This window comes from Euprymna scolopes, chromosome 1, assembly GCF_053919585.1.
Source record: "Euprymna scolopes isolate OS-2025 chromosome 1, ASM5391958v1, whole genome shotgun sequence".
NCBI classification, from domain to species: Eukaryota; Metazoa; Mollusca; class Cephalopoda; order Sepiida; family Sepiolidae; genus Euprymna; species Euprymna scolopes.
This window is the reverse complement of record NC_136482.1, coordinates 91,347,401-91,374,306: the sequence shown is the minus strand read 5'-3', so window position 1 is coordinate 91,374,306 and position 26,906 is coordinate 91,347,401. Positions and strand designations below refer to the sequence as shown.

Here is a 26,906-nt window from a genome sequence, read left to right as displayed (position 1 = left end):
CACCTTTTGTGCTCCAAAATTTATTTTTTTACATAGTAGCCACCATTCTCAATCCACTTTTGCCAGAAATTCAATGACGTACCTTTGCTTCTGATGTATGTCCATGACGAGGGTTAATCTCTTAGAATCTCAGATCGTCAATATCTACATCAGAAAGATGAAACTTTCAGGTCATGAATGCATAAATTCAGTCATCATAACAATGCAATTTGTAATCTACTGATTTATTCGGGCGAAATATAAAAAAATAGGAGGCATTACTTTCGGAATGCCTCTTGTACAATGTACTGCGGGGGAAGCATGTGAATCTTTCTTCCGGTGCACCATTTTGGGTCTCCAACTACAGCAGACAATCATAAGATTTTATTAATCAATAGGCGATTTTAATGATTTTGATCGCAATAAACGTACTGGAAGTGTGGAACATTCATTGATCATCATTCAATCCCGGGTAACATCGGGTTTCCTAGCTACTTCTTTATATTTTCAAATATGTATTTATGGTGCTTGGTTGAGTTGTCTGTGGCTTGTATTTACAGAACACGGCTGAGTTTTGCAAAGGCAAAGAAAAAAAAACAATAGCATCAATGTTTAGTACATTTTAGATCAGGAAGCCGATATCTTCAGACCATCTGATCTGGTAACACCAGAGGACATATTTAAAATTAAATTTAACAAATTTGACAAATGTCAACACTACTTCTGAGTATATGTTTAGAAGTGAACAGCTCATGTCACATATTATAATTAAAAGAAATGAGTTTGCTATATGACATGAATTATGACCAAACTGGCAATGAATATATGAAAATCTTAGTAGCAATTAAAAAAAAAAGTTATAAAAAGTTATAGACATGAAAAGAAGATGTTGGATTCTAACAGATCATATATATTGTTTTTTGTTTTGCACATGTGAAATGAATTAAGTTCATGATAAGTTAGCTTTTGAAGAGGTTCCATGATGATGATAGATAAGATTCCAGAAAAGAATTAATTTTGTCTTTGTTTACTTATGTCTGTGTGTACATCGGTTGCTCATATATAGGTTCCAAAAATGCTTGCAGGATTACATCAAAGGCGTGTCACAGTGAGGTAAAATTTACCATAATATTGCTAATATTAAAAAATAAATACAACTAGATTCTCAGACTACAAAATAATATTGCACCAAGTCTTTGAAAGTAAACACCTTCTTTAGAGCGGAAGAAGGGCAAAGCAATACTACTGCTATTGCTGATGATGATGATAATAATAATAATAACAATAATAATAATAATAATAAAATAATAATAGCAACAACAATAATAACAACAACAACAACAATAAAACAACAATAATAACAATGATAATAATAATAATAACAATAATAATAACAACAACAATAATGATATTGTTAGGCAATTTCCTCTTTGTTCATACGTTATTATCCTTCACGTCTCTTTTTAAAACACGAGATTAAAAGATTCAATTAAAAAATAAAAATGTTAAAAAAATACGTTGCTGTCGTGTTGAAGTCAAACTCAGACTACAATACACTTTCTTCGCCTTTATGCTAAGATAAAATAATAGTTTGGTTGTTTTCTTTTACAGCATATCAACCATCTTTGGGTTATTTAATGCTGAATTCATTAATTTTGGAAAATTGATTTTGTTTCTGATTTTACACAACAGGATTGAGTTTTACAAAGGGAAGGAAACAAAAACAATGACATCAATGTTTGTGGCATTTTAAGCCAGAAAGCTGGTACCTTCAGACAGTCTGATCTGGTAGCACCAGATAAAAAGTTCAGTATCTATTCTGTTCAAAGATGGTACAATAATATTGTGGGTCTATGATCGTGCCGGATGTCCATAGAATCGAGATATATCACAAACTCCTGCAGGAGTTTGGGAGATAGACCTCCATAACCGGATACATTTTGAAGCATTAACCATAGTACCTCAATAAGTATCTTTTAATTTTATTCAAAGTGATACTATGATATCATGAAGGTCTGCAATTCGTGTCAGATATCAGTAAATGGAAAATGCAAAATCATTTTGATGATAAAATGAAACAGAGGTTACTGAAAATCAGATTTGTTGTCATTTAGATTTCGGAAAACACCACCCGTTTTTGTTGGTGAATGATCGCTGGTAATGACTCGCATCGCATTTCTAATGATACATAATTAACACTTACAGGTTAAAAAATATCCAGCAAAACTCGACTTAATTCCTTTATGAAGCACCCTTGACATAAAAGGTGCATTAGAGGAGAGTAAAATTTTCAATACTAATGATGACATATGGAACTTGCCAGGTAACTGAAAGGAATATGGAACATGAAGAAAACCACTATAGTACTAATGGTAGGAGCACTAGAAACAGTCATGAAAAATCTAGAAAAAAAGATTAGGAAAAATTGGAATGAAAGGGAAGTTTGAGATGATGTAATGAACGTCAAAATATTAAGCAAAGTCCTTGAATGCCACATAAAACCGTTGTGAAAGCTACAGAAGAGTGGAAAAGAGGGCATCAAACAAACCTTTATTGGAAGGGTACAAGAAAAATTTAGAAAGCCAATTTTAACATGAGATAAGGACTTTATTAACTCTTCTATAGTTTCATCTAATAATTTAATAAACAAAAATACATTATAAATTGAATTTTACTTAAAAATCCCATAAAAAATAGCTCTATAAATTGCACAAGTACTCTTTTTTAATCTTAAGATTTATAATAATTCTCAGAAATGTGAGTGGCCAATAACTTGCTGCAATCGACCATGTTTGCAATCTAATGATCTCCCTTTTCCTGTCCATTCTAGCTTTTCAAGACACTTACTAATAAGTCCTGTTTTTTGTTTGTTTTTTAAGGGAGAAGGTTACACTATTGGAATTTATGTCTCTTCTTCCCCTCACTGATTAGTTGTTGCCTTGTCCCTTTAAGGCCCGTGAATTAGCTAGCAAGAATTCTAACCCCTACTCCCTTAGGGGTCACATGAGCCAGCCTGTCGCGACTCGCTACAAATATTAAGTGATCGTACAAGCAACATTTTGGTTCCGCATACACCCGTGGTTTACACACATGCAATTTTCGCGATCGTAAAAATAGCAGCCGACAGCCGTTGCTAACAAGCAGAGCTACATCTCACAACTACGAGATTTAAAATTCATTTCCTCCTGGCTTGTCCAATCACAAGCCAGCTCTCTATCACGTGACAGAGTATATAAAAGGCAAAACCTGAAACCATTAACCCTTTTTCTAGCTGGTCTGCCCAACAGCAAACATTGCCGCAGGGGGGGGGGGGACTTTGGTCCCCAGGCCTAACGTGAGTGCAAAACAAGCTTCCTTTCAAACCACTGCTTCCACGGGCCGTACCCAAACGAACATTCTTTGTCATGCTAAACAACTGTCCTCGACCATGCGACTCACACACTCATGACAACACGGCAATACACTGAAGTCTTTGCCTTTTCTTTCTTTTAACCGGTTTCCTTTGTACCTGTCAGCTACTAGCTATAAACGCGTACACGCACCTAAATTCTCCACATGGAAGTACCAAAGCAGCGAGAATTAACTCTTACCCTTCGATTCATTTTGCCTCAGTCAGAGCAAGATTTCTCTCTCTTTACTTTGCGCATTTAATTCAAAACCTATCAGACTAAATACAAATATACATAGAGTCCTAACAACCATACAAGATGTTACAAACATTAACTTTATTGCCAAAATACTCCTTTCCCGGACATTTTAGCTTTATCACTTTCATGACTCTCGTGCTAAACCAGCACACGCACACATAAAAATACATTAACGCAATAACATTATTCGCCTTTCTTATATTGTTAAATAAAATTCATATTGAAATTCTAAAATTCGCCTTTATCTTAATGCCATTTCTGACAACCTTTTATTTTCATATGTTTGTTGGCGATTCGGAAACATTTACCTATACTCACACCGTGATAAAAGACATCGGTGAATGTCACCCAAGCACCCCACAAGCCTATGAAAACCCTCGCGCTTTGGGCTCCAGCCTCTTTTTCGACCCCTGCAGAACAGCGGCTGAACTTTAGTGACAAGGCCCCCAACGGCAGTTACAGAAAGTCATTCTCTTTCTTCTTCACATAGAACAGTGACTTCTTCTCAGTACAGCCTCTGATGGCAGAAAAAAGATAATTATTCATCCTCAAATTCCCGCTTACATTGCGACTAAGGTCAAGAAGCAAAATATATTTCCGTCCACACAAAGAAAGCTGGAAGGACGTTTTTGCAAGCCTTACAATCTTCATTTTTTAACACTCATCTTTTTTTGTTGTATTATATGCCTGGTGCCGGGAAAACTCGTCTCCGGAAAACTCGTCTCCGGAAAACTCGTCCCCTTTCGCAAGGTAGGAAAACTGGTCCCTTATTGAATAAATATCGATTGAAAACACATTTTATGATCGTTCTTGAAGGAGATATTGTTTTTTAAAATAAACTATAGCCCCCCCCATAATATTTTTTAAAAAATATTTTTACTTGTTTAATGTTTTTTTTTGTGTTTTTAATAAAAGCGTTTATTATGTTCATAAACGAGACCGCATATTTTTTTTTTATATTAATATAAAAAGAATTTACTTATATACTGTTGTTTATAAAAGGGTAAAATCGATTTTTCTACCTCGCCCACTATGTTGTTTATTTAATTCATTTTGAATCGTTTATTTGGTAAAGAAAAAAAAAACAGAAAACAAACAAAAAACATGTCGGTCGAGTGTTACGGGAGAACGAGAAATAATGCCCGGTATCTTAGGGGGTCTTGATAATCGTTAAAAAATAGAAAATTAAAGAAATTACTGAGGGAGATTTGGTTTTAAAAAGAAAATAATAAATTTTAATATTTTTTAAAATATAATTTAGAGAGAGAGAGGGGGGGTAAAACCTATATCTCCCTTCGAAAAGCAACCAACAAAAAATGAAATTAAAAAGATTCTTGATAAACGATAGCGGAGTTTTCAATAAAATTGATTAATAAATTTATTTAGTGATTACTTTCTCTCTTAATGATTGATTTTAGAATTTTGAAGTAAAAATTAAAAAAATTAAAAATGAGTTAACGAGAGATTGTTAGCACATGGCATCTCTCGCGCCAAAAAAATATTTCGCTTTTAATTTATTAGTTAATTTTTGCAAAATTTGACAGGACGACAATAACTGTTGATAATTGATAAAATCATAATTTTAAATAACGCATGAGTGCATTTGGTATGACAGAAAACAAAAACATAACAAAAAACTATCATAATTAAAAAACAAAACCAAAAGCGTAACGAAGAATCGAATCGCTCCCTGTTTTTTAATTTTTGGGTTTTGTTTTTTTTTTATTGTTTTTATGACTCCCAAAAACATCGTTAAAATAAGAACAAAAAAAAATTTGTAATTAACTTTGTATGAACATAATAAACGCTTTAAAATAAGTTAAATCACTAAGAACTTAGCCAGTTAGGTAGAAAACGGACACTTCGAAAATCGATTTTATTTAAAAAAAAAAAAAAAAAAAACATTAAACAAGTAAAAATATTTTTAAAAAAATATTATGGGGGGGCTATAGTTCATTTTAAAAAAACAATATCTCCTTCAAGAACGATCATAAAATGTGTTTTAAATCGATATTAATTCAATAAGGGACCAGTTTTCCTACCTAGCGAAAGGGGACGAGTTTTCCGGAGACGAGTTTTCCGGAAACGAGTTTTCCCGAGACGAGTTTTCCTAAATTCATATGCCTTTTTTTTTTTACTCACCCAGTAAAATTGTTCTAAATATTATATACATTTGTCGTGTTTTGTATCACAAAACCTGTTGCCATATTTCTGTTTCAGAACTTATCCATAGAATTATTACCGCATTCTCACGTGTGAGAACTGAACTTTCTTCAGGGTAAAATTAACCTCAACAATACTTAAAAGTTACTACTAGTCACCCTACCATTAACGCTCGATAGGAGTGGAAAGCCCGCTTCCAGAGATAAAATCACACATAATCAGGTAAAATAATATTAAAAAAACAATCCAAAAAGAAACGTCATAATCACAACTCACTTTAAATTCTACAAGAACTGTTTGCCTTTTTATTCAATATTTTTCAAAGTGTTCTCATATAAGTTGTAGGGCTAATGGGTGTCGGTGTTTAGTCCCGCAAATTTATAAACATAAAAATAATAATCAAGTGTAAAATGGAGTTGAACAATCAAGAAAAGATGACTGAGACGAATGAATAAATTAAATACAATTTTTTTTTAATTGTAAATGAAAAAAGATAAAAAAAAAGTTTCTTCTTTGTTGAAAGTCTTTTCCTGCGACTGAGGTAATTAAATATTTTTGTTATTTAATGAAGAAAACAGTGCTTTTTATGGAAGAATTAAACAATATAAGAGTCCATCGCTTACTTTAGCGGAAAGATAGAAAAGGGTAAAAGTTCATCAGGGTAACAAGTCCATCCACATGTAGAGGAATTAATTGTTGAGCGTGTGCACGTTTAACGTTCACGCGGACGAAAATCGACATCGATGTTATTTACCGCATGCTGATTTGAGGTCGACTGACTCACTTAGGCGCAAAAATGCCCTTTTTATACATTTCAACCGGCTTCACGAAGACCTTCAGAAAAAAAACATTTTTCTAAAAATTTGCCTTCCTTGTAATCTGATTGGATGAAAGGAATAACATTTGTGTGGTGTAAGATGCTTCCTACGACGTCCGCGTGAACAGGTGAAGTTTCGCTTATAAGTCTACCGAATTTGCGTGGGTGGAGAAAGGGAAATGTACGCGTAGTTGAAACGATGTTTATACATCTGCGCGCACGCAACTGGGTTTTACAGTTGGGGCAGCGCGTTATTATTCTGTTTAAGTAGATTCGACGCGAAGGCGTCGGGGCTACGATATATAAATCACTTTAAAAAAAATCTTATTTTTTAAAAAGTTAAGGATTTTGCGAAAGCATACTGAAATTATTGACTGATACACTTGAACAAATCTCTACGAATTTTTGTTTTTAAATTCGTTAAATTCCATTAAAATTAGCTTTTGTGTAAAAAGAATATTTCTTAGTATTTTGTGGGTAACAAAAGTTTAAAACAATATGTTTGATCCAAGAAATAAACTAGGAAATAACATGGCTGTTAGCAAGAGAAATAACACAAGTACCTATGTGCCTGGGAAGGAAAGGAGACAGCAAGTAATTCTTTGACGAAACAAGATTATTCTACCTCCCCTACCTTTCCATCGCGAATCTTTTGAAGTATGGCAAAAAATTTTCAGAGAGAGAAAAGAAAGTAAGACAAAATAAGACAAGACGGAAAGTTGAAAGAGGATGAGGGGAGGTGGAGAAAAGAGAAAAAAGATGAAGTGAGGAAAAAAAAAAAAAGAAAATCGGATAAGAGAAGAAATCAGATTCTTTTTCTAATAAACAAAAAAGCAAATTAAAGCGGAAATCTCATCTTGTCTGAATTTAAAGCAAAAACGTAATTTCACTATTCTGAATTACAAAGAAAAAACTAAGATTCTACTAAAAAGTGAAGATCTTATATATCTGAATTCCAATAATAGCAACTGGATTAAATAAATACCACTAGTTTAGTTTGAACGGCATTGTAAACGATTTTATTGGATACGCTTAATTGAGCTGATATATTACTCAAAACCTGAGGAAATTCTGGTTCTTTTCTTCTCACAATTATTATTGTGTGACCAACCATAATAAATATAATTGGATTTGAAATTAGCATAACTGATTTCCAAAACAAAAACGGTATCCAGCAAGCCATTTATACATGCAACTCAACTGAAATTAAGATGACAGAAATAATAGCTAATAATAATGCACTGTTATGAACTTACTTTGTAGTTGATCAGTTCTGTGTACTCAGTATTTTGATCCTCTAAGAACGAATCCAAAAGATTCAGTTCGTTCTCAATACCTGAAAAGAAAAAAAAAAGACATGAATAGAATAATTAATGTTTATTTATATATACATTATTAAAAAAGAAAGAAAAAATACGTCTTGGAATATAAAAACAAGTATTGAAGGTGAGTGGGGGAGACTTATTTTTGACTTTAACTAACAACTGAACTGACCCAACAAATTAACAACAGGCTGATTGTTTTGTACTACAATGCAGAAGACTGATCCTCTGTATTTTTAAAATACTGGATAGACTGACGAGGTTTACCAAGGTGTTGGGAAGCGTCTTTTCTTTAGGCAACGTTTGAACAACTTTGTTAGTATAGGAGCCAGTTTCGGTTTCAGCTTTTTGAGCACAATGATTAGAATGTTGTCAGTGCCAGTTGCTTTGCTGGAATCAAGGGGACAGGCGGCTATCATCATATAGGGTGGAGTTTGATGCAGAGTTTAGTGAAGAGTTTGGCTTTGTTAGATGCTGACGTAAGGTCGGTTGAATTCTATAAGAAAGTTTAATATCTCTTAAAGATATCTGACATTGGACAGAAATACATTTTTTCTTTTTCATTTGGCAGTATAACTAAAAAAAAATAAAACGACAAAATTTGCCTTTCCTTTTTTTTTTTTTTTTTTTTTTTTTTAGATATATGATCTTATTGACTATCCTCCTTTAATGTACTTACATATATGTTGTGTATGTATGAATGCATTTGATAATATATTTGGTTACTTACGTACGCGTCACTATAGTGTTGCACAAATATACACATAAAAGAAATGCAAGCATACACAGGATTCTGCCGTTTGCATGCTTCAAAGATATAAAATAACATTTATTTCCTTAAAGCCCTGCTACTGGTTTTGCAATGTTAGGAAGGAAGATAACTACCATTATAGATTCTATTGTCTGAAGGTTTATCTAAAGTTTTGCAATATATATATATATATATATATATATATATATATATATATATACATACACATTCTTGCCTAAATGTCTTCAAACTGCAATTTAAGGACATTGAAGAACATTATAAAAGATCTAGATATAGCCAAAGTAGATTGAAAAACGTGATCCAGAATAACGATCAAAGAAGAAAGAGGATTCATAGGATATCCGCATCAAATCTGATGGACAGCCAATAATAATTTATTGTGGAGATTAATGGCAGCTAATCTGTAAGTATTATGCTACAGTAGAATCCCCGTTTCTTTTTTTTTTTCATTGACAGATAAAAATAGTCAGCCACAGACACATGTTTCGTTTTTTCAAGACTCATTAGTGTGTCAAGACGGACTGATGGTTGGTGTCCGGTGTTCTACTGACTCAGCTTTTTTAGAAACTCCTACTTACAGAAATAATGTTTTGAAATTATCCATTTATATCTTTTATGATACTGATCACTAAAAGTACTCCTTTTACAGAAACGTTTTGCTTTTATCCATTTATTTTTAATCATTTAATAAATAAAATACTTTCAAATTATCTGCTTTAAAATAATTTGCAAACTATATAATTTTTATTGTTCAAATGTTTTTCTTTTACAAAGCAGTCACCACTTATCAAGGCTTGAAGGCCACTGGAGAATAAACGTTAATGAATGTAAGGAAGTAGTGTAGCAATGGTGTAGATTGGGTAGAATTTGAATTATTTAAGGAGGCCGTTCACCAAGAATTTGTTTACATTGGACTTGAAGGCTACCATATTGTAATCGGCTGTGAAGCATGTGAGTGCAGCAATGATTCATTGGTGGGTAGTTCTATGAAAGAAAGTTTGTTCATAGAATTTGCATTTAAATTTAGCCACCGATAGAGAGTTGGGGAACTTGTTGATAGCGGGTGTAGTTAGTCGAGTGTTTTCCGTGAAAGTTTGACGGGGGGGGGGCTATGGATTGGAGCTCAGGTGAGCACTTGCTGTGAAAATAACGACAGAGCAGAGACAGGCTTGCGACCTCTCTTCTGTGAGAAAGAGGTTGCAAGAAAGAGAAAAAGGTATCACCTACTAAGTTTTGAAGTCAGTTTTAAACTCTATCAAGGTAAGATAGCAACTCCTGCCCAAATGTGGCAACAGTCCTCCAATCTAAGAGGTACTTGGCTCTTATACAGATAGAGGATTGCATTGGTCGTGGGAAACCTACTAGAGCGGTAGAATGATCCAACCATTATTCCAGCGATCTTGACAACATATATATGTGTTCCATTTCAGACTAGGAGTGAAAGTCAGTTTCAGAAGCTTGTGAAGACATAGTGCTTCCCCAAGATGAGAGCCATTTATTTCAGTTAGGGCCACATGGGAGTCAGAAAGATTATGGTGCAAAGAGAGAAGCTTGGGTTTAGATGCATTAAAATTTACCAACCACCTTTTTTCCGATTACACCATGTGCTCATGATCAGAAGAGAAAGAATCAGAAAGATCTTGGCCATTGCTGAATTTTTAAGTGTTGCCATAGATAGTCGTGCTGTCTGCATAAATGTCTATGAATGCTCTAAGAATGTGATTTGGGAGATCATTGATGAAGATCAAGAACAGAGTTGGGCCTAGGATGGAACCCTGAGGGACGCCAGCGTTAATACTCTGAGTTTCTGATTTCTGCCCATCAACGACTACTATTACAAGCCTTATTAGAGAAAGAGGATTTAATAATTGAGAGGATATTTCCTACAATTCCATAGCCGAGAAATGTTGTGAAGTTGACCCTATCAAAAGCCTTGGATATGTTAAGAGCTATTGATCTAGAAACGAAGCCCCTGTTGAGAAATTCACTGACCTATGTGATATTACAATTAGCACATCAGCTGTAGATTTAGAAGAACAGAAACCATATTGCATGTCCCCGAGTAGGTTATTTCTGCTGAGGTGGTTGTTCACTTCGCTATTTATCACAGAGTCCAGCAACTTACTAATCGCACAGAGGAGACTGATTGGTCTGTACTGAGGAGATGACTGATCTGCAGAATTTTTATATACAAGGTAGACTGATGAAGTTTTCCAGGGTGTTGGGAAACATTTATCCTTAAGGCAACGGTTCAACAGCTTTGTAAGTATGGGAGTTAATTCCGGTTGAAGCTTTTTGAGTACTATGATTGGACTGCTATCAGGGACAGTTGTTTTACTGGAATAAAGGTCTTTGATAAGCTTGACAATAACACACACATATATTTGTATGTTGCATATCTTGTTTTCACTCACAAGAGGAAATAGGGTGGGTAGGCGGCCATGGTCAAAAAGGAGAGAATTTGCTGCAAAGTTCCTGACAAAGAGTTTAACTTTGTCAGATGCTGATGAAATTACCTCAGGTCCATTGATGATGGCTGGGAGGATAGAGGACACATTTCTGTTCAGAACCCTGTTTGTTATTTGCTCAAACTGCTAAGAACCAAAATACTGCTTAGCTACATTAAACTTAACGTTCTGAGCATACGAATCTCCCACATTCTTTATTACTCTTTTACAGTGATTACTAGCAGTTCTACGAGGGGCGTGCAATAAGTAATGCCCTGACCCACTTCCCATAGGAGTAGAGCAACGAAACTTGGCACAGTTATTAGTCTTTCTCTACATAGGAACCACCCAGAGTTATGCATTTCTCCCACGGTTTGATGCAGCTCTGGAGACCGTTTTTGTAGAACACCCCCAGGTTTATCCTCCAACGACGACGTGAATTCAGAAATCAAGGCTGCATCATCTGGGAAACGCTTTCCTTTAAAAAACAACTTTATGGCTGGGAAGAGATGAAAGTCAAAAGTTGCAAGGTCAGGAGAGTAGGGAGGATGGGGGAGGATTTCATAACCACACGCCCGTACTTCTGATCTGGCGACATGTGAGTTGTGGACCGGAGCGTTGTCCTGCAGGAGGAGGGTACCTTTGCTGATCTTGCCCCACCTCTTGATTTTGATAGCTTCCCTTAATTTCCTCAAAAGTGAAGCATAATAGCCTCCTGTAATTGTGGTACCCTTTGCCAGGAAATCTCATCACTACTCCATCCTGGTCCCAGAAGACTGTGAGCATGACCTTGCCAGTGGAGGGTTGCACCCTTGCCTTCTTTGGAGGTGGTGAGTCCAAGTGCTTCCACTGCATTGACTGGGCTTTGATCTCTGGATCATAGTGATGGACACAGGTTTCATCCTGTGTAATCAGTCTTTTGAAAAACTGACTCATCTTCTTGGCATATCTCCAAATTCATCCTCGAGCACTCGATGCGTTCTCGCTTCTAGAATGGTGTGAGCAACTTGAGAATATATCTGGCAGACACCTTATGCATATGCAAATGGTCATGAATGATAGTTTCCACGGACCCTCTACTAATCTTGACATTTTGGGCTATTTGGCGAATAGTAATCTGCTGATCTTCCAAAATGGCAGCCTTAACTTGACGGACAGATACCTCATCAATGGCAGAAGGGGGCGACCAGGTCTGGGAGCTGTTTCCACAGACTTCCGGCCATGTTTGAATTCACGATGCCAGCGTATTACAAGGTCATATGATGGGGCATTATCACCATAAGTTCATTTCATCAAAAGTCTCCTGTGGTGTGCGTCCTTTCAAATACAAAAACCGGATCACTGCTCGACATTCAACAGGCTCCATTTCACACCTGACTCAGTTCAAACACATGATAAACAGTATGATAAAGAGGTAAATCTGAGGTTGAGCACAGTTTGGGGCAAGTTGTAAGAAAAGGGTCAAGAAGACGTGCATGCTGCCCCTCAGTCTCAGGTACACATAAGGGTTTCTGAACGATTTGTGTCAGTTCATAAACAATCGAGAAATTATGACAGTTCGTATTTTACCTTCTGGAGTGAACCAGGGCTTGCAATTAGGCTTTAGCTGTAATTTCTTTGAAGATATGAAACGGTCTATACCAACAATTAACCATTTCGTCAGATCAGATACTATAGAGAATACATTATTTTTAAACATAAAATGCAGAGGTATATCTGATATAAATGCTTGGAAGCTATCCCAATCGGCCATAGAGTATCTATAGATAGTATGATAAAGAGGTAAATCTGAGGTTGAGCACAGTTTGGGGCAAGTTGTAAGAAAAGGGTCAAGAAGACGTGCATGCTGCCCCTCAGTCTCAGGTACACATAAGGGTTTCTGAACGATTTGTGTCAGTTCATAAACAATCGAGAAATTATGACAGTTATCTGTCTTGTTTGAGTGGGACAGGACTTCTACATTGAAAATACTGACTATGAATATTGATTGCTGTGAAATGTTCTGGCTGAGCCTTTATTCCCACCGGACAAATCGGTTTCTACAACTATCAGGCTGATAATGCCAACCAAGTTAAAAGGTCTACTTCAAGCAGTCTTCTTAGTGACGTGGCTACAAGAATAGAAATGGGAAGGGAAAATAAGTACATCTCAAGCGACTGCTCAGGGAAAAGACTGCCGGTCTAATATACAGCCTTTTCTTCTTTCTTTGTTAGAAACATCATTCATTGTAAATAAGGACTGAGGGACAAAATATCGGCCACAATGCGTTTTCTACTCCCCTCATTGCTAGTATTTATTAAATGCTAGATATGCATATCCGGTGTTGATCGGGAGGAATTTTCTTTTCATTTTTGTTATACTTTTTGTTATTTTTAACTATGCTTTTTTTATTTGAATTTTATTTACCAAATTATTCTTTCACTAAGATATTTTGATTTAAATTTCAATTAATAAAGCATCGCTTGGTCATTAAAATATTAATTGAACTAAATTGTTAACTAATTTTATTAGGCTAACCTTATTTTAATTTAAAAAAATTAACTGAGTGTAAATAACTTTTGAAACGTTCAATCTTTGAATACGTGAGCATTTGCCAGAATTTTAATGCCAGAAATAACTTCCTGTTTAACGATTAAACTTTTTCAAATTCCATTCACATTATGAAAGATCGCAAAATATGTCATTCTATTTTTTCAACAAAGATTAAAATTGCTGAATTGCTTAGAACAAATTCAAAAGGCATTTCGCTGAATTTAATTTTATAATTGTTTTTAATTAGATTTTTAATTTTTCCTGTTATAATATAGCATTTTTTATTCCAATAAACTTCGAGTAATAGTAAAAAAAAGCCAAGTTTTAGTTATTGTTTTGTTTTTACGAATAATTTATTTACAAATATTTTAGAATATTAAAATAAAGAAAAACAATCTAGATTTACAAAGCTAATCACCAAATAATTATTTGTAATTAAAATATTTAAATTTATAATTCTCCAGATTTCTGAAAGGGCTCTTTTGAAAACGTAAAATCACAAAGTACTAGTGGTGAGGATAATAAATCCATCCAGCAGACTTGTTTCAGTCTTTAAATAGACATAGTTAAGAGAAAGAAAAGGTGGGATCTTTAAAAGAAACGAGGAGTGACGTTTAAGATAAAAGGAAATGTTCGATTTAAAGAATAACGTTTTTCGTCTTTTATTAATTAAATTATTAACTGACACCAAAAGGATTATCGGATTTGTTGCTATATAATTTATATAATTTTGTTTTTCAAACTAAACCACTAAATCTATCTTGAATTAATCCTACCTGAAAGTTAAAAGACATAACTCATGATTGCAGTTTGCATTGAAATTGTTCCAGGTATATTTGAGGCACAAGCAGAGATGAATGATTAATAATTTTACACGTGTTCTCACACATGCACATGTATGCAGGAGATGATGGTGGCCAGTCATCTAGTTTATCACTAGGAAAAATGGAATGAAAGGCAAGAAATGTGCGATAAACTACAACAAAAAGCAAAAACAAAAATGACTAATCCACATGTACACTAAGATTAAGAGAATAAAAGCATTTGGAAGAAGTAAAACTGGTCTTTACGAAAGGAAAGAGGTGCTAGCATACATGATTATGATCATTATGTTGCTCTGAGAAGGATATAAAATTGCTGCTAATCGTAAAGGGCTATGAGACAGGAAAGGCACATAGTGATTATGATTATATTGTTGGGGGCAGGATCGGAAACTGCTGTTACTAGTCATATGGGATAGGATAGCTACTGTTTATTGTATAAAAATATCGACAAATGATTATGATGCTGATGGCAGTATTAAAAAGGACGCGATCCATCTTGAAATGTATTAAGTGTCAGCGTGTCACACTGCACGAGGTTTCCTGCAGCAGTGTTTAGTATGTGACAGCAGTTATTAGTCATTGCAATGATAACAGGTTGCTTCTAGTTGAAAAAAAGAAAAAAAAAGTAGAATCACCGTAAATACTATTATGCAGATTTCACACATATAGATCTGATATGGACTTTGAAAAGGAGGTATTAAGCTCTAAATATTAGAAAAATATGAACAGACTCTATATAACACATGATTGAAGATAACCATTTTAAATCTTTAGTAGAAAATAAAAGAAAGATATATTTCATATTGTCTCTTTATGTCTAGTGTCAGCTTGTTTTTATCTATACATTTTTTCAATTCACCCAGTGCGCATAACTTTACATTGCATTATTAGTCTTCTAAACTTTAAACATATCCATATATGAGTGGACCTGGGAGCAATGGTAATTAAAGGGTGGCTCCACACTCCCCAAAGCCCACAAGCTGGGGCCTCACCATTGGATATAGTTTAAGATCATATCCAGGAACCCCATTGAGGGACTTTTGCCCTCTGCAGGGGCGGGGGGCAGTCAGCGTATTCTAATGCCCCACCGACAGGGGATAGAACGTATTGGAAGTTAGATTTCAGTTGTAGTCAAAATGGAAAAACCACGTAGAAAATAAAAGAAAAATATTATGCATTGTCTATGTCTATTATGTCGAAATCAAGGAAAAGTGTGATGGACATGTGCGAAAGCACTCAAGTTTTGTGTATCAGGCATATCTACAGTGTGAAATGAGTTTGACACATAACATTGTTGGGTTATATCGACGGATTTGTTTAGGATCATGTTGGGTCGTATCAACGGAGTTGTTCGGAATTATGTCGAGTCATATTAATGGATTTGTTTGGAATCATGTCAGGTTGTGTCAATAGAATTGTTTGGGACTGTATCAGGCTGTGTCGATGGAATAGTTTGAGATCCTGCTGGATTGTGTCGATGGAATTGTTTGCGACTGTGCCGGATCATATTGATGGAATTGTTTGCATTATGTCGATGGAATTGTTTGCGACTGTGTTGGGTCATGTTGACGGAATCGTTTTGGAGAGTACCAACAAAGTGTTCGCACCATGTCAAGTCGCATTGATGGTATTGTTCATATTAAGTTGTGTAGACAGAAGCATTCGGTTTACGTTTGTTGTTCAGTTAACTTGACGGTTGTCACAGTCGTACTGCCACGTGTGATAATATATATATATTTTTATTTTTGGAGGGGAGGTCTGTCTCTCTTCCCTCGTGAACTTACAGATTCAACCACTTTCTAATATGGTCTATGTAAGTATTTAGAGAAGAGTGACCGTTTTTCAATGTTGCTATCTAAATTCTTTTGGCAGGGTCGACCATCACTTCTCGCCATCTGTTTTAAAGACAAATGTTTTTAAACTCGAATATAGATTTCTATTCTGTTATGCTTGCTAACCGCAGTGGTGCAGGTAAACAGAAAGTGTTCATATTCTTTCGTCTTATGTTTTTCCTCTTATGAGACTAACTTTATGTTGTATATTGACTCTTATGTGGAAAGGAACTCACATTTTGCAAACAATTTAACTATTAAACTCTTATGTGGAGTATTGTCTAGACTACTCACCGGTATACTCTAAATTAAAACTATATTTTTTTCTCATGAACTTATTTCATATGTTTAAATGTGATCTTAGCACGTTGGCTAATAATAGTATTTAGACATCCATATATTAGAGTTTTATTTTCGTTTTCTTTATATATTTCTCGCCTGTATTTTTATGTAAATGCATGATTCGTATTTGAACTGTTAACTTGTTTTATGTTATTTTCTACTTGTTTGTTTGCTGTTTTTTCTCTAATACTTGGATTCTTGAATTAGAAATTCTCTTCCAGTGTGTGTGTGCGTGTGTGTGTGTGTGTGTGTGTGTGTGTGTGTGTGTTTGTTTTTTTTTGTTTGCATCGGAACTGGTGGATCCTGAGTCACTTCCAGATTTATCTTTTTTATCATTGTTGCATATAAAAACTTCCGTGGTCCCAACGAAGGTGGGAAATGACAAAGGAAATCATATGGACACAAACTGCCATTTGAAAACTTCAATATTTCAGATTTGTATTGAATTAAATCTCAGTCATTAGACCCCAATTAAACAAGATTTCTTGAATTTGAATTTCTTCATAAGATTCCTTTAGCTTAAACTTTAAATTTTGGACATTTTCAAGAATCAAAATCATGTAATAGACTTTTTTTAAATCCAACTTGGAATAAAGCTTCTAGACATAAGGTTTAGTAGAATTATATACTGATTTGAATCTTCATAACAGGCATAAAGGTGGTGCAAAAATGTTTTTTTTCAGGAAATTCATTTTACCCATCCTAGGATAGGTAATACTGTAATATATATAAAATTATGTTAATATATAGAAAAAAATATTTTTATGGCACCTATAAAATCTTTTCCATATATATCATCGTTTGCATCTAAAAATAAAAACGAAAGTTTTTATTGCCGTATGATAATATCATTGGGAAAGGTAGACGCTATTTTTCTGATTCCTGATCATAATTTTACTCATTTTCTCCTAACACAATCATACTGTCAGTTTAACTCTAATCAAAAAGAGCCGACATGCCTTGCGATTGATTATCTTCACTGGGAAATTCCCTCTGAAGTAGAAGATGCACTTACAAAATTTGGCTTTTATTTATTGCTTCATGGATGATCGAAACTGTTTGTAGATGTGAAAAGAAACAAACAAGCAGAAAATAATCCATGCCATCACAAAATGACATCATCTCTGCAATTAAGATCAAAAGGACTGCCGGTGAAAGACAAATCTTTAACTTTATTCCTGATGAACAACTTTTAGTGCGAAATAATTTTACGCCACAGATTTTGTATCAGCAATCAACAACTTTCTTGTAAAACTCTTACATATACATAATGAATTAACTAGTCTAATGAAACATTTTGCACAAAGAAAATTTACCTATAATATAATCGAGGATTTTTCTTTGGCCTACCAGTTTATGCTATGAGTATCTACCAAGAAGAATTTTACCAAAGTTGGCATGGAACGTCCCTGAAAAGCCAGGTGTATTAGAAGGTGGGTAAAAATGCTAATACCAATACATCTACTAATACATAAAACACTCATATGCTCTAAAACTACTCGACAGTGTTGCACCAAATCTGTCATGAAGCATCTTTGGATTGCCATATGAGTGGCCAAATTAAACTATTACTACTATGAAAACTACTACTACTACTTATAATAATCCTAATAATATAAATAAAAAAGTCTTTTGGAACGCTGATATTGTCAAAGCTAAAACTCTTTTCAAATCAGTTTGCACTTTGGAGACGAAACGTGTTCGAGATAAGTGTATTTTAATTTTTATGTTTAATTTCAAATATTAATAACTACATTCTATTTCAGTACTTAATTTATATTTTTATTTCCTGGTTGTTTTATTTAATGATAGCGTTTTCTCGTCATAAATGTTTTATATCTACCTAGTTGATTACATGAACCGATTAGGAAATTGTAGTCATTGTTAATTCGTGAGAGGTGAATCTATCATCATACTTTCCATTTAAAAAACACGACTTTTATTAAGTACAATACTTAATAGATTTTTTTTTTAAGGAGAGTAGAGAATGCTTTGTAGGAGCGTTGTCGGCAGCTCCCGTTACTCTCGCTTCTCTTTATTTGTCACTCAGTCCTCTTTTTTTTTTTTTGTTAATGAGTGATTTTTCTGAAGGAAGAAGAAAAAGCTGTATTCTAGGTTGGCAGTATTTTGCATGAACAACCGACAGATATGGCGGAAATTTTCTGTTTCTATGTTTATCCTTGTAGCCATGTCACTAGTAAGGATGCTGGAGGTAAACGTTTTATCTGAGCTGACATTATCCGCCTGATACTCAGAGACCCGAACCTTGGATTAACCACTACGGAGGCTGTCCTATCAGCAGGTACATAGTACTGGAGCTGCAGTATTGCCATTTGGTGAATGGATTCTGGACCATGCAGTAGCTTCTAGTGGGGCCTCTCGATGCCATATTAGTGGGTAATTGTTACGGCTTTACCTTATGTTCTACAAAAAAAAAAAAAAAAAAATTCGTTACTTTTCTCTCTTAGTTTCCCCTCTCTGTCCTGCTCTAAGCAAGTCTGACGACCTAGTCCACAAACTCCAAAATTCCATCATGACAAGTTTCAAGAAAAAATACACGATTAAACCCGGATCTAAAACTTCCAACATACACCTCCATTACCATGTCTCCTTCTCCAACATCAGGGGTCTACGTTCTAACCTTCCAGAGGTTGAAGCCCAATTACAGGAGACTAAACCAGACCTTTTATTTTTAAGCGAAACTGGCATTGGACAGAATATTTCCCTAAATGAGTTCGTAATTAAAGGATACTCTAACTTAACTTCCAAATTTGACCCCCAAGATCGCCATGGGCATGGAATATGTGCCTATATTAAAGATGGCTTTCCATGTGGTAGGGACATCTCCAGAGAAGATCCTAACTTACCCTATATGTGCTTCCGGGTTGCATATCTCACACTACCGCATTTATATTTACTCTCTATTGCCCCCATAACAGCGGAGTTACTATCTTTAAAAGCATATCTGAGAAAATTGACCTAGTTCTATCAGCTTATCCTTCAGCTAACATTCATGTATGTGGAGACTTCAATGTTCATAATGTGGAATGGTTGACCCACTCAAACAAGACCGATGATGAGGGGAGGTTCTTATGACCTCACTCAGATTGTTCACGAACCCACCAGTGTGCCTGACAATGACGTCAAGTATGCAAGTCTCCTAGAACTTTTTCTCACAACTTGCCCTGAACTATGTTCAGTTTCCATTCTCTCTCCTCTTGGATCTTCCGACCACTCAGTTGTATCAATAAGGATAAAAATGAAATGTAATAAGTCCTCAGACGTACCTTTCCATCCTACAGTATATCGATACACTATGGCTGACTGGGATAGTTTCCGTACATATATATTGTATCTTCCTCTGCATTCCATGTTTAACAAGAATGTGTCGTCAATAGTATCAGACCTGACTGAATGGTTAATTGTAGGTATAGACAATTTCATACTCTCAAAAAAGTTCGAGCAAAAACCTAACAGCCAGCCATGGTTCTCTCCAGAATGTGCTGCTGCTATTGCGCACAGAAATTACTTTTTCCACTGCTTCCAACGTAATAGATGTATGGAAACTAAAGCCACTTTCAGGACTGCCAGCAACAATTGTAAGAAAATAATAAAGAATGCAAGAGAGTTATATACTCAGTCCATCAAGTCCAAAGTAGCTGCGCAGTGGCTTGGTTCCCACCAGTTTTGGCAAATAGCAAACAGAATCCTAAACAGAACCATGTGCTCTATCCCAACTATTATCAATGGACCTGAGGTAATCTCGTCAGCATCAGACAAAGCCAAACTCTTTGCCAAGAACTTTGCAGCTAATTCTACCCTTTGCAACCAATGCCGCCAACCTCCATTATTTCCTCCTGTATCAGAAAACACGCTATGTGATATACAAATATCTGTACGTGATGTTGCCAAGCTAATCAAAAACCTTGATTCCAGTAAAGCAACCGGCCCTTACGGTATTCCAATTATAGTACTCAAAAAACTTCAACCAGAACTAGCGCCCATACTTACAAAATTGTTTAAACGTTGTCTTAAGGAGAATTGCTCCCCATCACCCTGGAAAATCTCATCAGTATGTCCTGTATTTAAGAATTCAGGTGATCGTTCATCCCCCTCTTAGTACAGGCCAATAAGTCTCATGAGTAAGTTGCTGGAATCTGCTAAATAGACAAGTAATCAACCATCTCAACAAAAATAACCTTCTTAGTGACACACAATATGGTTTCCGTTGAGCTAGATCTACAGCAGATGTGCTTACAGTTATATTTCATAGGATTAATGAATCTCTCGACAAACGAAACCTTTCTAGGGCAATTTCTCTTGACATATCTAAGGCCTTTGATAGGGTATGGCATAAAGTTTTACTTCACAAGATCTCTAGCTATGGTATAGCTGGAAATGTCTTCTCAATTATTAAATCATTTCTCTCTGATAGGTTCATAAGAATAGTAGTTGATGAGCAAAAATCAGAAGCTCACAGTATTAATGCTGGAGTCCCTCAGGGGTCCATCCTGGGCCCAACTCTTTTCCTGATCTACATTAATGATCTTCCAAATCACATCCTTACATCATTCGTAGACATTTTTGCTGACGACACTACCATCTATGGTAGCAGATCTAAGATAGTAAACGACCAAGTTCTCTCCGATTCTCTCTCCTCTGATCTTGATCACATAGTACAATGGGGAAAGGAGTGGCTGGTTACTTTTAATGCATCTAAAACCAAGCTTCTATGTTCACATAATCACCGTTCTGATCCCCATCTGGCATCAATTAAAATGAATGGCTCTCGTCTTGGGGAGGCCTCAAGTTTTGACAAACTTCTGGGCTTGATCTTTACTCCTGATCTTAAATGGAATACGTACATCAAATCTGTTGCCAAGGCTGCTGGAAAAATGGTCGGATCCTTCTATCGATCCAGTAGATATCTCACTGCTGATGCTATTCTCTATCTATATAAGAGCCAGGTACGTCCAAGGACGGAATACTGTTGCCACATCTTGGCAGGAGCTGCTAGAAAAGACTTGTCCTGCCTTGATAGGGTTCAAAATAGACTTCGTGGCCTGGTGGGAGATGTCCTTTTCTCTTTGCTGCAACCTCTATCTCACAGAAGAGATGTTGCGAGTTTGTCTCTGCTTTATCGTTATTTTCATGGAAAGTGTTTGACTGAGCTTCAATCTATGGTCCCCCCTTGCCAAAGTTTTACAAGAAACACTCGTCTAGTTGAAAACACTATTAATAATTCCCCACACTCATTATTTGTGCCTAAACCTAAACAGATTCCATGATTAAAGCTTCTTTCTTAGAACTGCACGCCTGTAGAATTGTCTTCCATTTTCCTGCTTTCTATAATATGGTTGTCTTCAAGTCTAACGTGAACCAGTTTCTGATGAGCCATTCCACTTAAGTTAACAATTTAACCAACTTCCATTACTATTGATTATTATATTGTCTTTATGACTACTGTACACGCTTTAACCTTTATCCTTGAGTGGCCATTCTACACAAGATGCCTGATGGGTCCACTAAGCCGATCACCCATGCCTCAAGAATGTTACTTTGTGCCGAGAAGAATTACTCCCAAATCGAAAAGAACGCACTGGGAGTCATATTCGGTGTTACAAAATTCCACCGATTTTTACACAGTCGTAAATTTAAATTACAAACTGACCATAAGCTGCTTATAATCATCTTTGGTTCTAAAAAAAGGTCTGCCAACTTACACAGCCAACAGACTACAAAGATGGTGGACCATTCTACTGAATTATGATTTCAGTATGGAATTTCTTACATCTGCGAAATCATGCAGACGGATTGTTGCAATTAATCCCGAAATCAAGGGAACCGCTAGAAGACGCAGTAATAGCGTCACTACAAAGTGAAAAAGACTATACACAAATACTATGTAATACGATCAAGGAACTACCAGTCACTTTAGAAGATATAATAAGGGAGGCTGAAGAAGATAGGTTCATCAAAGAAATGAAACAAAAATTAAATCGGATGAATCTGTGGCGGAAGTTTATTCTATGTGCAATGAGGTAAAAAGAGCCCTGAAGAAGGCTAAAGGAACGCCCTCAGAAAAGGCATTCCAACAGTTTTTACAATTTACCAAATTAAGCCAAATGAATGGATTCCATTGAAGATATCGCCGGAAGAGTTAATGTTTATGAGGAAAATTCGGCCGGTCTTCGAGAAACTTTTACCAGAACAGGTGAAACCGCCAAATACTATAGTTCCTAAAAAGAGGTATTTGCCTGGTGGAAGGGAATTTTTCCAGGCACACAAAAATAATAGCACGATGTGGGAACTAGAAAAGGTTCTGAAAAGGATTTGGCAGATGGTCTACATTATCGAAGGTCCAAGATTTACGCACAAGAAACATTAAAACAAATTTGGAAACGTATAACTGATGACGAAAGACAAACACCTGCTGAAAAAGAAGTAATGGACAAGATATACGACACGTTCGACTTGTAACACTACAAGCAGCCGGACAACGCCAGCCCTCCATGAAAAGGAAAATGACCGACCCAATAGAGATCAACCCCAGGGAAAAGAGCTATACGATCATCCCAGGGGAATGAAAAGCTCGGGAGGGGGGGGGGTACAAATCACCCGTATTTAAGAACTAAGTGGAATCAACCAATTCTACGAATTCCACTGGTTTCAGAGACTAAATGGAGACATTCATACCATGTTTAACTGCATGCTACGAACATGTTCTGCTCATATCACTTTAGTGGCTCCTGTATTCTTTATGATAAATGCATATTATATTCATACACTTTACACTACTTGTGGCTTCTTTCATTTGTGACCCCTAGCATGGCTCTACAACAGAAACTTAATTTAAAAAAACTATGAAAATATATTATAAGAATGTATATTTATATGATTTAGATTCTTCAGAATACTTCTCTAATTTTGACTGTTATTTTCACATAAAGACACACACACAAAACAAAGTATAAATATTCCTAAGATGCGTCCATTTATTCTGTGCACACACCAATATACAGAGCATCTGAAAAGGCTATTCATAAATAAATAATTTAAAACATGACTGGTACCCAAGAGATTTAGTACCTCAACTAAGACTTAATAATAATAATAATAATAATAATAAAAACTAGCAAGACCTGTGGAAATTACATGGGGGACTATTCCATATGTAATATATTGATGTTGGCATTCTATAGATGTTCAGCGTAAATGGAGACACTCTGATATTATTGTAGCTTCTTAGTTAAAACAACAAAAGTATTTATCTAAGCTAGCAGGGACGCCCAGTGTAGCCCGGTCATAAAGTATTCTTAAATATATTTTAATTCTTGCAGATTCCGGATATATATTATATATTTAATATTCTATTGATTTTCATATAAAGTTTCGATTTAAAAAAAAATATCCATATGCCCTGGGTGCAGCATCTTGAATCGGAACCGGAACTTAGGAATATATATATATATATATATATATATATATATATATATATATATATATAACTTGAGTTCGTTCAGCTACATTCGAAACCGAAGCCAAAACTTATGAATTCTTGATAAAATTATTCATAAAAAAATAGATTACTGGAGTGCATCAGCTGAAATCGAAACCAAAACTTATAAATATATATATATATATATATATATATATATATATGGTAATAGCGTCACTACAAAGTGAAAAAGACTATACACAAATACTATGTAATACGATCAAGGAACTACCAGTCACTTTAGAAGATATAATAAGGGAGGCTGAAGAAGATAGGTTCATCAAAGAAATGAAACAAAAATTAAATCGGATGAATCTGTGGCAGAAGTTTATTCTATATTCCCTTCCACCATATATTAATTATTATAGTAAAAAAATAATTATATATATATATATATATATATATATATATATATATATATATATAACTTGAGTTCCATCAGCTATATAATAAAAACCGAAATTAAAACTTAAGAATTCTTGGTAAAATTATTTATTACAAGAAATAGAAGTCCATAAAAATTAAACGACAGTAACTCGGATATAAGCGTGACACACAAATAAATAACAACACACGTTATCCTATTGAGATATAGATAACTAAATTAGAGAAATTAAATAAAATATGAAAATATAGATGGATAAAATAAACATGCACGATAGTTTATTTTAATTAATGAATACAATATTCCAAACTATAGCAGAAAATTTTGGTTATTAAAATTTCGTATTTATCTGAAAGGTTTAACATGAAAAATTTAAAAATCAGAATAGTCTCAGTTTTTAATTAAAACAGCACGTGAAAGAAAATTTTGTCACAAATTATATAACTTCATTAAAAAAAATAACTACTTTTATCTGAACCTACACCAAACTAATTTGACTTTACTTTTTCCTGCGGATTATCTTTAGTTCTTCATCAAAACATTTGAAATTTAGTTGCGTATGTTTGTGCATGATTTCTTTTGCCTAATCAACAGATAATAAAGAGACAAACATAAAACAATATCTCAACACAAATGGTAGAGATCAAAACAGTGAATAAAAATTGCTGTTTAAAAAAAAAACAAAGCTATAAAGATACTTAATCCTAAACCAATAATAAGATGAAGAAAAATATAATAAGCAAGGGGAACAAAGAAAAAGAAAAGATGATTGTCACAATTAATTCCGAGATAAATGAGTCTTCCTTTGAAATGAACAATACGTTTCTTTCTCTTCAAACGTCAAATTTTAATCACGAAATAAAAGAAATAATGAACCCCATAAAACAAGCAATATCTATTTTGACGGCAACAAGAAGAAGAGATGAAGGGGTTGTTTTTCTAAATGATTTACCGAAAAGGATAATGTTTACTTTAGACTTTTAGGATAATGGAAATGGATATGGTAATAATCAATAGTCACCGAGAAACAATTGCATCCTCAAAATGAAACAAGCTATAGCAAATAATTTAAGTTCTTACTTTCATTTTATAGATGTCAAATAAAGAATGATGTTTGTATTATTTGGATTCTTCGGACTACTGTTCTCATCTTGGATGTTATTTTCACAACGCTTTGGACGATGTAACCTCCGATCTTCTTCATGTGCAAACTTGGGAACCTTTCTGTTGAACTCAAGAATCTGCACAGAATTTCAAAGAAGGACTCGTACCGTTGCAGATAAAATCTATATATATATAAAAGTGAAAGTGTCTGTCTGTGTGTGTGTGTACATTTCCATACGCAATAACTGTCAATTTTCAGTCTGAAGACTCGAAATTTGATATACAGGGTACTTAGATTTGGGAAAATCGATGTGATCGGTTTTCGGCCAGAAATTTGGCGATTAAGGGGTCAACGTTCAACGATTTGACCATTGAGAACTCAACCAAACTCCTCCTACAATTTTGAGTCTAAACACTTGAGATTTTAGATATAGATCCCTTGGACATGGGTCTAACTTAATAACTTGATTTAGCCCCAAACAATAACTGTTAAGGGGTTATAATAGGGGTCAAAATTAAAAAAAATTGACCGCTTTTTTTTTTTTTTTTTTGCTCAACATACACCTCCAAACCCCTGAGCAACGCCGGGTCGAAATGCTAGTACTAGATAAAATTTAGTTACACTCTTCTGAAGGTTGAACTTCAATCGTCAGTGCTAGCGATACTTAGACAACTGCAGATTACTTGAAGACTTCTTCCCAATCATGGCTGATAGCAAGGACGTACAGAAGGGGTTGCCAGAGGTTCCTAAGCACCTGCCCCTTTTACTCATGTTCTAAAAGTACCCTTTTCAGATGAATGTATTATGTCTGTGCCCCACTGAGACATTGCGTTTTTTTTTTCACTTGTACACCTGCCCTGAAAATGTTCTCTGCACGTCACTGATTTGATAGGATGATGGAATAAATAAATAGTTTCGTTTGGAATCCCATGAAGATTCCTGAGTTCAACAAGATACATCTGAAGAAGGTCGGAGAATCAGAGGGTCGGAGGTTATATCAACGGAAACATTGTGAAAATAACATTGAAAATCAGAATAATCGGAATAATCCAAAGAATATAAATTATCAATCACCATAAGGCTTGCTCGAATCTCAAAATTCGATATTTTATCCTAGCGCTTTGATCAACAGACAACAATTCAAAGCCGGCTGTGGCCATACCAAGTTCATAAAATAAAGAGTAAGGCAGAATATCAGAAGGCAGATGTGAGAGCAAGACTTCAGTATGCTCCACAAAGCA

The 26,906-nt window shown here is 34.9% G+C and overlaps 1 protein-coding gene across 10 annotated transcripts in view; it reads right to left on the bottom strand.

Moving 5' to 3' along the window:
* LOC145245888 (uncharacterized protein C20orf96-like) overlaps nucleotides 1-26,906 on the bottom strand; it is a 2,261,276-nt gene that overhangs the window by 715,321 nt on the left and 1,519,049 nt on the right. For all 10 annotated transcript variants that reach the window (XM_080107943.1, XM_080107887.1, XM_080108064.1 and 7 more), the window contains one exon: nucleotides 7,863-7,942. In XM_080107943.1, the coding sequence (XP_079964069.1) occupies nucleotides 7,863-7,942 (80 nt within the window). The remainder of the gene's footprint in view (nucleotides 1-7,862; nucleotides 7,943-26,906) is intronic.